The following is a 14,731-nucleotide window of genomic DNA, read 5'->3' on the forward strand; positions in this document are numbered from 1 at the left end:
GTCCAGGCAAAGAAGAAATGTCTTGAACACCTCTCCATTCCCAAGAAAGCAATGTAATCATATGACTACGCCAAAGAGAATATTCAGGAGCCTCCGCCTCCATCCATTTAAACAAGATACACTTGATAGCAATCACAGCCATCCAGCGAAGGAATGCAGAGGCTCCAGGCCGACGAGGATAAAAATGCAAAGAAGCTCCAAATAACACCAAAGCTGACTTCTGAACTTTAATGTTCCAGATATTTTCTACAAAAAGAAAAATAGCGTCCCAAAAAGTCTGTATGAATGAACAAGACCAAAACATATGACCTAGACCTGCGTCTGGAGCACCACAGCGCCGGCAGTCCGCAGTCGGGCAAAGACCCGCTAAAAAAGCTCTCCGAGGAGAGATATATAAGCGAAGAGTCAATTTAAAGTGTTGTTCCCAAAAGATAACATATTTACTATACAAAGGCAACTTTTTAATTGCTTTCAAAATTACATCCTCAGAAAATTCCACATCCAAATCTCCCGTAATTTTAAACAATCAAGCATAGGGGATTCGTCCTTCAGATGTCTATGGTAAAATTTTAGCGGAACAGGCTGTTGAGAACCAAATGTAAAGGCCTCCATCAACAATTCTCTACAAGAAGCTGAAAGATGAATATTCGACAAAGAGGAAATATAATGACGAATCTGAAGGTAGGCAAAAACATCTGTACGAGGTAAAGAAAATTCCTCACAAAGCAGGTCAAAAGATTTAACCAAACCTTCATCATTAACCAAATGAAACAAAAAACGAATCCCCTTTGCTTCCCAACGCACAAAACTTGCATTGTCCACCCCAGGAGGAAAACAAGTATTATAACGTAACGATAAAAAGGGAGAAACAATAGGATTGAGAGAATGAAATCTACAAACCCAATGCCAAGCTCGACGAAGAGGGCAATGCAACAACACACTGGGTGCAGATTTCCATTTAGATTGCAAAGAAGAATGAAGAAACGCACTAAAGTGAGTAGAAGTAAAACAAGAAAGTTCCAAAGAGGTATTAGTAAAGGTTGAGGTACCACTAAATAGATCATTTATATGACGCATACCACATGCAATTGTTAATAAACGCAAATTCAACAACCCCAATCCACCTTTGTACCAAGGAGAGGCTGCTCTCCTGATAATACTTTAAAAAATATCCCAAGGATGCTGAAGATGATGCCAAAGTTTTAGCTGTTGTCATCCAAGACCTGGTGGAGGTTCTCCAGCACTTTGATGGTTGCTGCTTGTCCACACCAAACAGAACTTTGCCTTTAATACTGAGGATCCAAAAAGGTCATCTGAGGGTCCTCATCTTCCTCCAAGTCTGGGACCCAAGATAGCTGAGTGTGGCAAACACATGCCACAAAGGAAACCGAAGCTGCCACTTTAATTCCTAAGGTTAAAGCTTCAAATTGCCTCTTGAGAACCATGTCTACCTTGCGATTCTGAATATCCTTCAATACCACACCTCCTTCACTGGGTAAAGAAGTCCGCTCGGTGACATGTGCTACCAGTGAATTCACCTTCGGCTGAACAAACAACTGTTGAAAATCCAGAGCTATGGGACAAAGTTTGGCCATAGTCTTGGCCACTTGCAGGGACCACTTTGGAGACTCCCAGTGGTTAGTGACTAGCTTTGTGATGTCAGGATAATAACCTTACTCACTGTACCATGCCTACTTGTTCAGTTCAGAAGTGCAGCTGGGACAAATGGAGAAGAACTCTGCTTCACAAGCTCACACTACAAACCTGGTCTTCAGCTGCCATTAGGACTGAGCCTCAACCCCCAGAAAACACTCTTACTGTGACAGGGGGAGGACCATGCAGCTGGCCTGCTATTAATCCTGGACAAGCTGGGAAGGAGCCAAACAGCCAGTGCTCAAGCTCCTGATAAATCAGGGATGCGAGAAGCTACTCAAGGAATGGCCTCCTAACTCCAAAAATATTACAGCAGGCTGGCTAGACAGGCGTCCCGGAGGCCTGATCCTGCTAGCAGCAGACTTCTACTGCATGAGTCTGCGTCTCCTTTCAGACAGAGGTTTTAATAAGTGGAAACCTCTGGGCACAGAGCCTCCAACTTAAAACAGCAGGAAAATACCTACAAATAATAAAACATCAGAACAGATCAGAAACACATTTGAGCAACTTGCAGAAGAAAAACAGGGGGAGGGGGCGGGGGCAGAAGCAAGCCTTCTGGGAAGGAGGCGGAGTTGAAAGATGAGTGATATCATTTTGGAAGCAACTTGTGTGTTCAGATGCACAACCCGTGTTCAGGACACATTGCACTGGAAACAATGTTTCATGTTTATTAAAATTTGATGCATACGCTTATAACATAGGGTCTCTTCTATTAAACTGCGCTAGCAGTTTCTAGCACGGGGAACCGCGCTGAATGGCCCGCGCTGCTCCCGACACAGTTTAATAGAAGAGGAGGATAGTTTCAAAGTGAATTACAAATGTAAAAAAAAGGAGTAACAAAACAATTTTTGCACATACCTTTACCAAGACAAACAGACTTACAGACAACGATGGGATAGGGGGTGGAACTACATAATTTTTAGAAAAAGGCAAAGATGCCAGAAGGAAACTGCAATAGTTAGCAACTGCAAGAAAATTAATTTAAAATGTGCTTAAAAAGCAGTGTGCTTTGGGAACAAGGTGGCAAAAATGTACAAGCTGTGTACTAAATATTATACATACCTTGTGGAAAAGAGGAACGTCAAAAACATGAAGCTCAGCTGAACAAAAAATACTGAAAGGAAATAAAAACACATAAATTCAAGTTCCCTTACAATAACCATGAATCATTAAAAAAATTTTTAAATTTATCATTATACACCATATCATACAAGAAAGTTCATATGATTCCAATATCTTTATCCGAAAGCAAGGGTTAAGTGACTCGGCTGACCTGAGTTAGCTTCACAAGCCAGGCTGACTGAGGTTGAATGAGATGCAGAGGGGGTCCAATTCATTGTGAAGCATGGAACACTCCTTGAACTAGTTTGAGGCCCCTGGCTGAAGACATTTATCCCCAGATTCATTTATCCCCAATCTTCAGTCAATTCCTACCCCTCTCACTTTCCCTCCCCTACAACCCTTTTCTTCTGTAACATTCCCCTCATGCATTTGTAATTCGCTGAATGTCCAGCCTTCTTTCGATGTGAACCGCCTAGAAGTCGACTGACTACGGCAATATAGAAAAATAAAGTTATTATTATTATTTATTATTATATGTGGCATTCTTGGATTTTTTGCATCACTTACCCACAGTATTTTTTTTTTTTCATTCGGGTGCTGTGTAGACTTGTGGCGCTGCGTTTGAATTCTTGCTCTTTTGAATCATCTGCCCACAGTACTTTTTTATCTGGTTTTTACTTTATGTCAGTCCTACAAGATTAATATTGCACGCCATCTTCTCTTAGCATGTCTCTCACTAGTCTTTTTGGTGTCATGCGTGTGCAATTTTTACATCAGCACTTTCTTGGTGGTTAGCCTTATAAGGTTCATATCATTCACTACTGGCTTTTAAGGAGCCATTCCTGTGTATTTTCTACATTAGTACTTCTTAGGATTTCATTGTGTTCTGACCTCTTATTTAGAATTTTTTTAAATGACCACTACCAGTGCCTTTATAATGTTATGGGTACGTATTTTCAATTTTGATATTGCTATGTACACTCATTTAAAGTTTATTTATGTCTTTTTACTTTTTTATGACTTCATTGTTTTAAACATACGTGTATTAATTTTACTCAATGACATATTTTCTGGTGACGTTGCGATTTTGTAGCATGCTGGAACTTGTTTGTATTGCCTCATTTTCTTTCTCCCTCTTTAGTCCTTATTGAGTTTCAGACTTCTTTTACTCCTGCTTTATTTAAGAGATTTTATATATGCATACATATAGTTCTCTTGAAAAATTTCATCACAGGTGTTATATTTGGTGTGTTCTGACTGATTTTGATTTTTGATTAATCTGAACATACTGAAGTTTGGGTATGTATTAATATACTTATGGCGCTATAGCAATTGTCATTTCAATAGCATATTTTATATCCACTTGTGTTAATGTTTAGACAATTTTGTTCACTTTTTGTTGCATGCACACACTTTATATAGATATATGCATTTTCCACCTGTACATGTCTAAGCTTGTTTTAATTATAATAATAATAATAATAATAACAGTTTATATACCGCAGGACCGTGAAGTTCTATGCAGTTTACAATGGTTAAAAGATGTTACAATTAATTAGAATTAACAAGATTAGAAGCTAGTTATTAACATTGCTAGAGATCAGTTATTGTGGAGTAGGATTGTACAGGTTAGTTGCCTAAATACTTCAGGAACAGGTATGTTTTTAGGTGTTTCCTAAATTCCCTATAAGTAGTAGGCGTGAGCAATTGTTCCAGATCTTTGCCCCATGATGCCGCTTGATATGAGAGAAGATGTTGATGGTGTTTTTTTAAATTTACATTCTTTAACCAGTGGGGAAACAAAATTCGAGTGTGAGCTTCTCTTATGTCTGTTGTTTGAGAAAGAGAAGAGGTCAGTTATATATTTAGGGGCTAAACCGAATACTGCCTTAAAGCAAAAGCATCCGAACTTAAACTTCACGCGTGCCTCCATCGGTAGCCAATGTAGAAGCCGGTAGGAAGGTGTTACATGATCAAACTTCTTCAATCCCAAAATTAGCTTGACTGCTGCATTTTGCACCAATTGTAATCGCTGCATATTCTTCTGGGAAATTGCCAGGTAGGCGATATTGCAATAATCTAGTTGACTCAGTATAAGGGATTGCACTAGGATTCTAAATAATTAAACATTGAAATATGCTCTAATGGACCGAAGCTTCCAGAGAGTAAAGAAACCCTTTCTAACTAAGGAGTCCACCTGGTCTTTCATGGTTAGACTCTGGTCCAATGTTACACCCAATATCTTCATAGTGGGTTGGATGGGATAACTACATTTACTGATGCACAGTGATGTTTTAGTGTCAAGTGGGTGTGGCGAAGCTCCAAAAAATTTTGTTTTTTCTGAATTAAGCTTCAGTTTGAATTCATTGCTCCATTGAGTTTAGTACTTCTGTTGCCTTAGGAGTGACTTCCGAGAGAGAGGTAGCGAATGGGATAATGATTGTAAAGTCGTCTGCGTAACTAAATAATTTTATCCCCAGCTGGGTTAGTTGTACATCTAATGACGACATGTAGACATTGAAAAGCAGTGGGGATAATGGTGACCCTTGCGGTACACCAGATGGATTGCTCCAGGTATCAGAGAGATTGTAATTAAAACGTACTTGATATGTGCGGGACATAAGGAAACCTCGAAACCAGTCTAACACTTCTTCTCTGATACCAATTGCATCTAAGCATTGTAACAGTTTCCCATGGTCCACTAAGTCAAAGGCAGAGCTCATGACCAGGGCATTAAGGCCCTTTCTTGCATGGCATGCAATTCTTCAACTGTATCTTATTGCATTTATGTTTTTAAGTATTAATATGTGCTGCTACATGGATTTTAATGAATTTTATTTATATTTTAATATGTTTAAGTTTACATATTTGTTTGTTGTAGACTCCTGAAGAAAGTACCTTTATAGTGCTGAAACACTGGCCGTGTTGAGCCAGTATTGTTTCAGAACTTGATTAAACATCTCAGCTGAAACATCTCTACTTCGTATTTGTCTATTTTCGATACCGTAGAGGTTCCTCATCTGTCTTCTTGGACTTTCCAAGATATTGATGCTGCATTTTATCAGGTATATAAAAAATTTCCAAATACATCACTTGTGATGCTTTATCATGTGCACCAAAGGGTCTTTTTACTAACCCCCTCTTTTACTAAGATGTGCTAGCCGATTTAGCGCATGCTAAACGCGTCCATAGAATATAATGGACACGTTAGCGTTCAGTGCACGCTAAATCGGCTAGTGCACCTTAGTAAAAGGACCCCTAAATTATGTTAGACATTAATCTTCTAACAGAGAAAATTGTAGGAGAAGTTGTGGAATGGGAGAGGGCTGCCCATATCCACATGTTAACTACTAATGTGACAAGTATAGCTTAACTGCATTACATTAATGTTTATTTTATTTTTATTTTTCCTCTAACTCTACTTTTCACTTCTCTATTACCCTCCAGGTACTTTAGTTAGATTGTGAGCCTTCGGGACAGTAAGGGAATTTTTCAAGTACCTTTCTTATTTCTAATCTTAATGTATATTTTCTGTAAACCGCTTAGAACCTAACGGATGTAGCGGTATATAAGAAATAAATTACATTACATTACATTCTGTATTATTGTACACTAATATATCTAAGACTTAGGGCCTCTTCTATCAAACTACGCAGAGAGCCGCACTGAATAGCCCATGCTGCTCCTGACGCTCATAGGAACTATATGAGCGTCAGAAACAGCGCAGGCCATTCAGCGCCGCTCACCACGCCACAAACTGCTAGTGCAGTTTGATAGAAGAGGCCCTTAGTGGTCCTAAACAATATAATAATCACAATCATACAATCTGAATAGCCCATGCTGTTCCTGACGCTCATAGGAACTATATAAGCGTCGGAAACAGTGCAGGTCATTCAGCGCGGCTCACCACGCCACAAACTGCTAGTGCAGTTTGATAGAAGAGGCCCTTAGTGGTCCTAAACAATATAATAATCACAATCATACAATCCACTATGATTATCAATCTACTTAGCAGGTGTTTTGTACTTATAATGATTCCCTTTTTTTCCTAGCTGCTTTTTTCTCACTAACCAAGCCTCATTCTGGTGCTCTCAGTGTTCACAGCAGATTGGGTCGCTGAACGCCAAATTAAAATTGGGCTGCTGTGGAAGAATACCCTGTCGCAGTAGCAGTAGAGAAGACTGAACCCCCACGAAACGCAGGCCACGTTGGCTACTGAAGAGCGGCCAGAAGAACAAACCTCTAATTTTGAGACTGAATGCACTTTATCAAAACAAGATAAGTTGAACGTTTTATATCTTATAAAGGAGAGTCTGGAATTGTGAACTAAACTAAAACTTGACTTTATATACCGAGTCATCATTCAAATAAAGCTCAACTTGGTTTACAACAATTAAAAAAACTAAGAAGAATTTACAATGATAAATAGAAATTGAAAAGAATATAAAATTTCAAGGGAATTAAATTTCAAAATGTTTAGCAAATAGCAAAATTTATGGAAAGACTGAAACGAACTAGAGCTCCTCAGACTAAACAAAGGGTAGATCATTCCAGAGTTGAGAAATTTTAAAGACCAAGGATTGCCTGGAGGTCTTAACTCCTTTAATTTCTTTTCTAGAGGGAAGGGAGAGTTTTAATTGTTGGGTACCTCTTGCAAAGGAAAATCTATAAATATTCCATAATAAAGGAATGAGAGAAATAAAAATACCGTGTAGAATTTTAAAAGAAATGCAAGCACATTTAAATTGAACCCTAAGATAAACTGGAAGCCAATGGAGACTCTGGAGCAAAGGAGTGATTAACAGAGACCGAACTACTGTTCCTGATTCAGTTTTCTAGCAGGGAATGAAAATTATTATTGATTGAAGATACATAAGGGTATAATACCAAGATATTTTTTTTTTAAGAAGAAAAGATAAAATAAAGAAGATAAAAATAGGGGAAAGAATAGAAGGATTAGAATAAAAGAAAAAAAAGCAGCTAAAGGGTTGGGGTTTTTTTGCCTATGACTGAATAGTGAGTTGGGTGAATATATCACCTTTTGTGACCCGTATGGGTTAATGGCTCAAAGCTCTGAGAAACTTTTCCCTTAAAAAATATTAACGTAATGGATGAGAGCTCTCTGGGGGGGGGGGGGGTGTCAAGGTGGTGGATGGCATGTGAGTGCGTTCACAGCATCAAAACTTTTTCCTGCTATATTTCTTTTTCGGCTGACAGATTGCCTCTGCTATTTAGATTATGCCGCATTCTAAAAGGAAGGGGATGGTGAGGCTCACGTTATCGAAAGCCCTTACATCATCCCTGATCCAACCAATGATCCATCATTTCTTCGATCGTCAAACTCTCTCCAACGCTCGGGCAGCTCAGTGGGGGTTAGGGTTAGGGTTACATCTCTGTCACCTCCAATGATATCCATGCCTCTATGTCCAGCAGAAGCGCAGACTGGAGATCTCAGCCCCGGGAGAGAGGAGGAGGAAACCTCGGAGCTGAGTTTGGGCCGAGCTTCTGCTATTGGAGGTCAGTAGTACCAGAAGAATGCCAAGGGAGCTGGAAACCCGGCACCAGGGTCTGCAACCACACTGGAAGCCCTTCTTGCAGTCATAGAAAAGATGGGTGAGATGGTGGAAAAAAATGGCGCGGGACATGAAGGTACTCGTAGCGAAAGTAGATACTTTCTCCTTAACTATTGAGAAAGTCAAACAAGACTGTAAGGAGATGATAGAAAAGGAAACAACTCTTTTAAAGGACTCTTGTTTCAACTATCATTAAAGATCAGATTTCTACCTTACGGAAGATTGAGCAAATTGAGAACTACAACAGATGTCTCAATATTAGAGTTCTTAATGGTCCAAAAATCCAAACAATGACACCTGTTGAAGTTTTCAAAAAATTTCTGGTAGAAAATTTGAATTTCTCTTCAGAATTAATTCCATCTTTAAATAAAGTATATTATTTACCCTCTAAAAATTTGGCAACAGATAACTTGCCTGTGACTGAAAATATTCCTCTTGAAAGAGATTTACATAACCTTACAGCAATTCTTGAAGATTCGATATCCGATATTAAGGAGAGCGCTACTCTTCTAGTCAATTTTGTTTTTGAGCAAGATCTTTCCACAGTAATGAGACTTTATTTTTAAAAAAGGGGGTACTCCTTTTTGTGGACAGCAGGTATGGTTGTACCCCGACGTAACTAAATCCACTCAATTAAGACATAAAGAGTTTCTTGTTATGAGAGAAGAAACTAAGAAATCGGGTGCCTCATTTTTGCTTGCTTACTCTTGTAAGTGTGTTATTAAATATTTGGGTTTAAAATAAGATTTTTTCCAGCCCGAACATCTACGATCTTTTTTGGATATCAAGAACTTCTCCAGTGGAGCAGCAGAAGTTCAGAATGTACTGAGGGGTTAGCCGTTAAAGTCTTTTGTTTAAATTCATATTATATCTTATGTTATTCTCATTAATTTCCAGACTCCCCCTCCCTGTTCAAGGAGCTGCTGCAGAAGAATCCAGGGTTAATACAGCAGCGGGAGGTGAAGGAAACCAGCCAGAGCAAAGCCAAGAACTTACTTCAGCAAGTGAGCATTTTTTCACTCAGGAAAAGTTTTCAATTCTGGAGAAGCCTGCACAAGTGACCCTGGAGTCCTTATGGGACTTAATTGCAAATTTTTCAAAAACTATTAGTCCCAATTTCCAATATATTGAGGGTAAACTGATTCAACACACTAAGGAACTTAAGGATTTAAAAGAAGATCTGACTGTTACTAAATCATCTATTCAAAAGCATGACCAAGATCTATTATCGGTTAAACAAGTACAAGAGGCCCTAATCAAGGATAATGTTAATCTTGAAATTAGAAACACTTGAGAACAACTCACGAAATAATAACCCGAGACTAATTAATTTTCCTAGATTAACAATAACAACTCCTAGGGAAATGCTTAGGAGATATCTGGTAGAAATTTTGCAAGTCCCAGAGGAAATCTTACCACCATTTACACAAGTGTACTACTTACCAAATAAAAATGGGACTCAATTACAGGATAAAATATCTGACCAAGCACCATTGAATGTATCAGAAATGTTACAAACGTCAGATAGAGATATAGCAATACCTTCTACATTGATACTAACTGTAGCTCTCTCAATTGATAAAATGTGGTTATTGAGGCTTTTCTTTAAAAACAAACAGAAAGAGTTTCTTGGATGTAAAATTCAAATGTTTCCTGATCTTTCAAGAGAAACTCAAAAGCGACATCTTTGCAAGTGCATTATATGCCACCGCTCAGTTAAATATGTTTTCTTTGAACCTCAACAGTTAACTTCTTTTTTGGCCCTCTCTCGACTGGATGAAGTAAAAACAAGTGCTCCATAATTTTCATAAGGCGCTCCTCTTTCAGCTCTGTCTGTAGTCTATATAGATTCATATTTCTTTTTTCTCGCTTTAATGCAATCTTGGAATCGTAGTTTGTGGACTTGAGTTGAGTTAGCCATATATTTTTTCTTTGTTATAAAATCATGTTAAGTTGTAATGTGATTTATGTTTCCAATGAAAGTTATATCTTGACTAACCCACTTTCTGTACAAGTGAATACTTGATATGTAACTTGAAAAACTTATAAATAAATAAAAGAATTGATTCTGTATTGCTTTAGCAAGTAGTTTTACTTGTAATATTGTATAAATGAATAAAAATAAAATTAAAAAATATTAAAGTAATGAAAATAAGAAGGAAAGAAAAATGGGACTCATTCTAAGTACAAAACACCTGCTAAGTAGATTAGTGGATTGCATGATTGTGATTATTATACTGTATTATTGGCCATGTAGTCAATGCTCAGTAGCCACTGTTGCTCTGCATTAACTGCATGGCTGCTTTCCTTCATTTTGGAATTAGGTTTAGTCTGTTCTAGTCATCTTACATATTCTACAACCACTAATTTTTATGATCAGGATCAGACCAATAACGCAGACAGACTGCAAAAAGAGAGGAGGAAGGCCGATGAGTTTATTTCAGAGTAGGTGTAGATAGTTATCTTAGGAATTTTAAATTAAACTGTAAGCTTTATACAGTAAAACCTTGGTTTGCGAGCATAATTCATTCTGAAAACATGCTTGTAATCCAAAACACTCGTATATCAAAGCAAATTTCCCCATAAGAAATAGTGGAAACTCAGACGATTCATTCCACCCCCCCAAAACTTTAATACAAAATATTGTATGTACTTGTATTGCAAGACCTCGCTCATTTAGAACAGTCACTACACTCCCACAGTGTCAGAGAGAGAACCATCGGCTCAATTGTGATGATGTGATGTGTGTATATTGTATGTACTTATATTGCAAGACCTTGCTTGCTTATCAAGTTAAAATTTAATAAAATGTTTTGCTTGTCTTGCAAAACACTTGTATACCAAGTTACGTGCAATCCAAGGTTTTACTATGTTTGCTTAGAATTCAACAAATGATAAAGACGGAAGATGGGGGAGGACAAATATTCTTGGTTCTGGACTTACTTAAGAACACAACTATTATCAGGCTGAACTTATCCAGGTCGATGTTAGGATTAGAGAAGGTATCGCAGAATGTGGTGTAGATTATCATGAGAAGCACACAACTGCTGACAGCACCAAATGGAGGCTTCTTCCTTTCTAGCCAGTCCTTGATGTATCTCCGCACGATCTGAAACGGGGGAAAGCAAAAATCAACAGGTTGTCTCTTCTGAGCGACAGAGAATAGCCAAGTTGAGCATCAGAAAACAAGTCTGACAGCAGGAACATGTAAAGAGGAGTGAATAATTTGGATGACAGCCCCAGCAGGTTTCCTCGCTACATTGGTTCCTCTTCTGGGAAAACTCACATTTTTAGTGCAACCTCCACTGGCGCCCATAATGAAGGCGTATTTTTCCATTGTATTCAATTCCACTCTTAATCATGCCAAATGCTCTTTGCTAGCTGTCACTGAGACATGCCCATTAAGTCTCCCTGAAGTTTATCTCCTCTGCTGATGCTAATGGATTTGTGTAATTATCACAAGTCCCCCTTGCATCAGCAGACAATTCTGAACGCAACCCTAGGAACCTTTAAAAAAAAAAATCTAACATCTCCAGGAATTTGTTAATGGTGGATAATCAAAAGTGATCCATGAAACATTTTAATATTTAAAATCTAGAGATGCTCCAGAAGTTTTAATTAAATTATAACTCATGCTTGAAAAGCAAAAGTGCATATGTTGTGGGATTTTAAATAATTCAGCCTCTAGATATCAGGAGATTTTATAAATTCAAAGACAAATACTGTTTACATGCCTTAAAAATGTCAGAATTAACATATTAACACCAACAAAATAATATTGGTGGCAAACTTTTTTTCTCCTGTAATGTTTTGCAAATATTGTTCTTTTAGATAAGATAAATCACAGTTACTTACCGTAACAAGTGTTATCCAGGGACAGCAGGCAGATATTCTCACGAATGGGTGACATCACTGATGGAGCTCTGGTGCGGACCACTTCAAAAGTGCATCGCCACTTTAAAACTTTAGAAAGTTCGCGATAGCCCGCACTGCGCATGAGCGAGTGCCTTCCCGCCCGACGTAGGTGCACAGTCCCTTCAGTTAAGATAAGCCAGCTAAGAAGCCAACCCGGGGAGGTGGGTGGGTTGTAAGAATATCTGCCTGCTGTCCTTGGATAACACTTGTTACGTAAGTAAATGTGCTTTATCCCAGGACAAGCAGGCAGCATATTCTCACAAATGGGTGACCTGAAAGCTGACAATACTGGGAAAGTGGGAAGTTGGCCTTAAGAAAATAAATGTTGTAATATAGATTAGCCAAAGTGCCCATCTCATCTGGAAAAAATTTCCAGACAATAGTGAAAAGTGAATGTATGAACTGAGGACCAGGCGGCAGCTTTACAGATTTCCTCAATAGGAATAGATCTGAGAAAAGTAAAAGAAGCTGCCATAGCTCAGACTTCATGAGCTGTGACATGGCTTTCCAATGACAGTCCAGTCTGAGCATAGCAGAACGAAATACAGGCTGCTAATCAGTTAGAAATCGTTCTTTTGGAAACAGATCAAAAGAAACAAACAGTTGAAGGGATGTTCGATGTGGTTTGGTGTGGTCAATACGGTATGCCAAAGCACGTTTACAGTCCAAAGTGTGCAATGCTGGATGAGATTGAGGTTTAGGAAAAAACACTGGTAGAACAATTGACTGATTGAGATGGTAAGAAACTTTGGATGAGTGCGCAGAACCACTTTGTCATGATGAAAAACTATGAAGGGTGGATCTGCCACCAAAGCTTGTAATTCACTGATTCTTCTGGCAGAAGTGAGTGCAATGAAGAAGACAACTTTCCATGTGAGAAATTTGAGGTGAACTGCAGCCAATGGTTCAAATGGTGGTTTCATCAACTTGGCAAGAACCAGATTAAGGTCCCACGCCATAGGATGAGGTTTGAGAGGTGGTTTCATATTGAAAAGACCCTTCATGAACCTGGAAACCAAAGGGTGAGTTGAGAGGGGTCTCCCCTCAACTGGGAAATGAAAAGCTGCAAGCGCGCTGAGATGAACTCTGATGGATGTAGATTTCAGACCAGAGTTAGAGAGATGTAGCAAACAATCCAATACCAAGTCTACTGACAATGAAGTGAGATCATGATGATGCAAGAGACACCAGGAAGAGAACGAGTCCACTTTTGGTGATAACACTGCTGAGTGGCTGGTTTGCTAGATGCATCAATGATAGTGCAGACAGGCTGAGAAAGATGTAATGTAGATGGAGTCAGGCAGAGAGAAACCAAGCTGTCAGGTGCAATGATTGCAGGTTGGGATGAAGAAGCGAGCCTTGATTCTGAGTAAGCAGAGTAGGAAATATAGGAAGAGGGATTGGTTCCCTGGTGCTGAGTTGAAGTAGAAGGGAGAACCAATGTTGCCTGGGCCACCGAGGAGCTATAAGTATCATGGTGGCTAATTCCCGATTTGAGTTTGAATAGAGTTTTCAACATGAAAGAAGTTGGAGGGAATGCATACAGGAAGAGACCCAACCAGATCAGGAGAAATGCATCGGCTTCCAGAGGGTGAGGAAAGTAAAATCTGGAGCAAAACTGAGGCAACTTGTGATTGTGGGGAGCTGCAAATAAGTCCACTTGAGGAGTGCCCCATTGAGCAAAGATTGGATGAATAGCTGCAGAATTGAGAGTCCATTCATGAAGTTGAAGAATTCTGCTGACATTGTCTGTCAGGGAATTCTTCTCCCCTTGAATGTAGACATCCTTCAAGAAGAGGCTGATGTTGTCTGTCAGGGAATTCTTCTCCCCTTGAATGTAGACAGCCTTCAAGAAGAGGTTGTAAGCAGTCGCCCAAGTCCTTATCTTTTGGGCTTCCTGACATAACAGGAGAGAGCTCATGCCTCCTTGCTTGTTTATGTAGTACATTGCTACTTGATTGTCCGTGCGAAGGAGGAGGACTTGAGGGCATACACAATGCTGGAAAGCTTTGAGAGCTTAATACATTGTTCGCAGTTCTAGGAGACTGATGTGAAATTGATGTTCCTTGTGAGACCAGAGACCTTGGGTTTGAAGGCCTCCCATGTGAGCTCCCCATGCGTACTGAGACGCATCCATTGTTAGTATTTGATGATGATGAGGCAAATGAAATAGGAGACCTCTGGATAGATTGGAGGTCATCCACCATTGAAGCGACTGCAGAATAGATGATGTTACAGAGATATGCTTAGATAGCTGATCTGTTGCTTGAGACCATTGGGAAGCAAGGGACCACTGAGGAATGCGCATATGCAGTCGTGCCAAGGGTATCATATGGACCATGGAAGCCATGTGACCCAGAAGAATCATCATGTTTCTCGCCGAGAGAGTTTGGATTTGAAACATCTGTTGACAAAGGTGAAGAATTGAGTGTATGAGATCTGGAAGGCGAAAAGCTCTCATCATAGTTGTGTCTAGGATTGCTCCGATGAATTGTAGACGTTGAGTCGAAAGCAAATGGGATTTGGGG

At 39.2% G+C, this 14,731-nt stretch overlaps 1 protein-coding gene across 4 annotated transcripts in view; it reads right to left on the minus strand.

Annotated features, from left to right (window-relative positions):
* SLC10A7 (solute carrier family 10 member 7) overlaps window positions 1-14,731 on the minus strand; it is a 309,837-nt gene that overhangs the window by 55,538 nt on the left and 239,568 nt on the right. For 3 of the 4 annotated variants that reach the window (XR_004539057.1, XM_033940172.1, XM_033940180.1), the window contains exons 8-9: window positions 11,232-11,397; window positions 2,716-2,767 (exon numbers count right to left, since the gene is read on the minus strand). Coding sequence is in view for 2 of the 4 variants with exons in the window: in XM_033940172.1 (XP_033796063.1) it covers window positions 2,716-2,767; window positions 11,232-11,397 (218 nt within the window). In the remaining 2 variants the exon portion in view is untranslated. Of the gene's footprint in view, window positions 1-2,715; window positions 2,768-11,231; window positions 11,398-14,731 lie in introns of those variants that run through there. The other variant, XR_004539058.1, reaches the window with a different exon arrangement.

This window comes from Geotrypetes seraphini, chromosome 1 (genome assembly GCF_902459505.1).
Source record: "Geotrypetes seraphini chromosome 1, aGeoSer1.1, whole genome shotgun sequence".
Taxonomy (NCBI): Eukaryota; Metazoa; Chordata; class Amphibia; order Gymnophiona; family Dermophiidae; genus Geotrypetes; species Geotrypetes seraphini.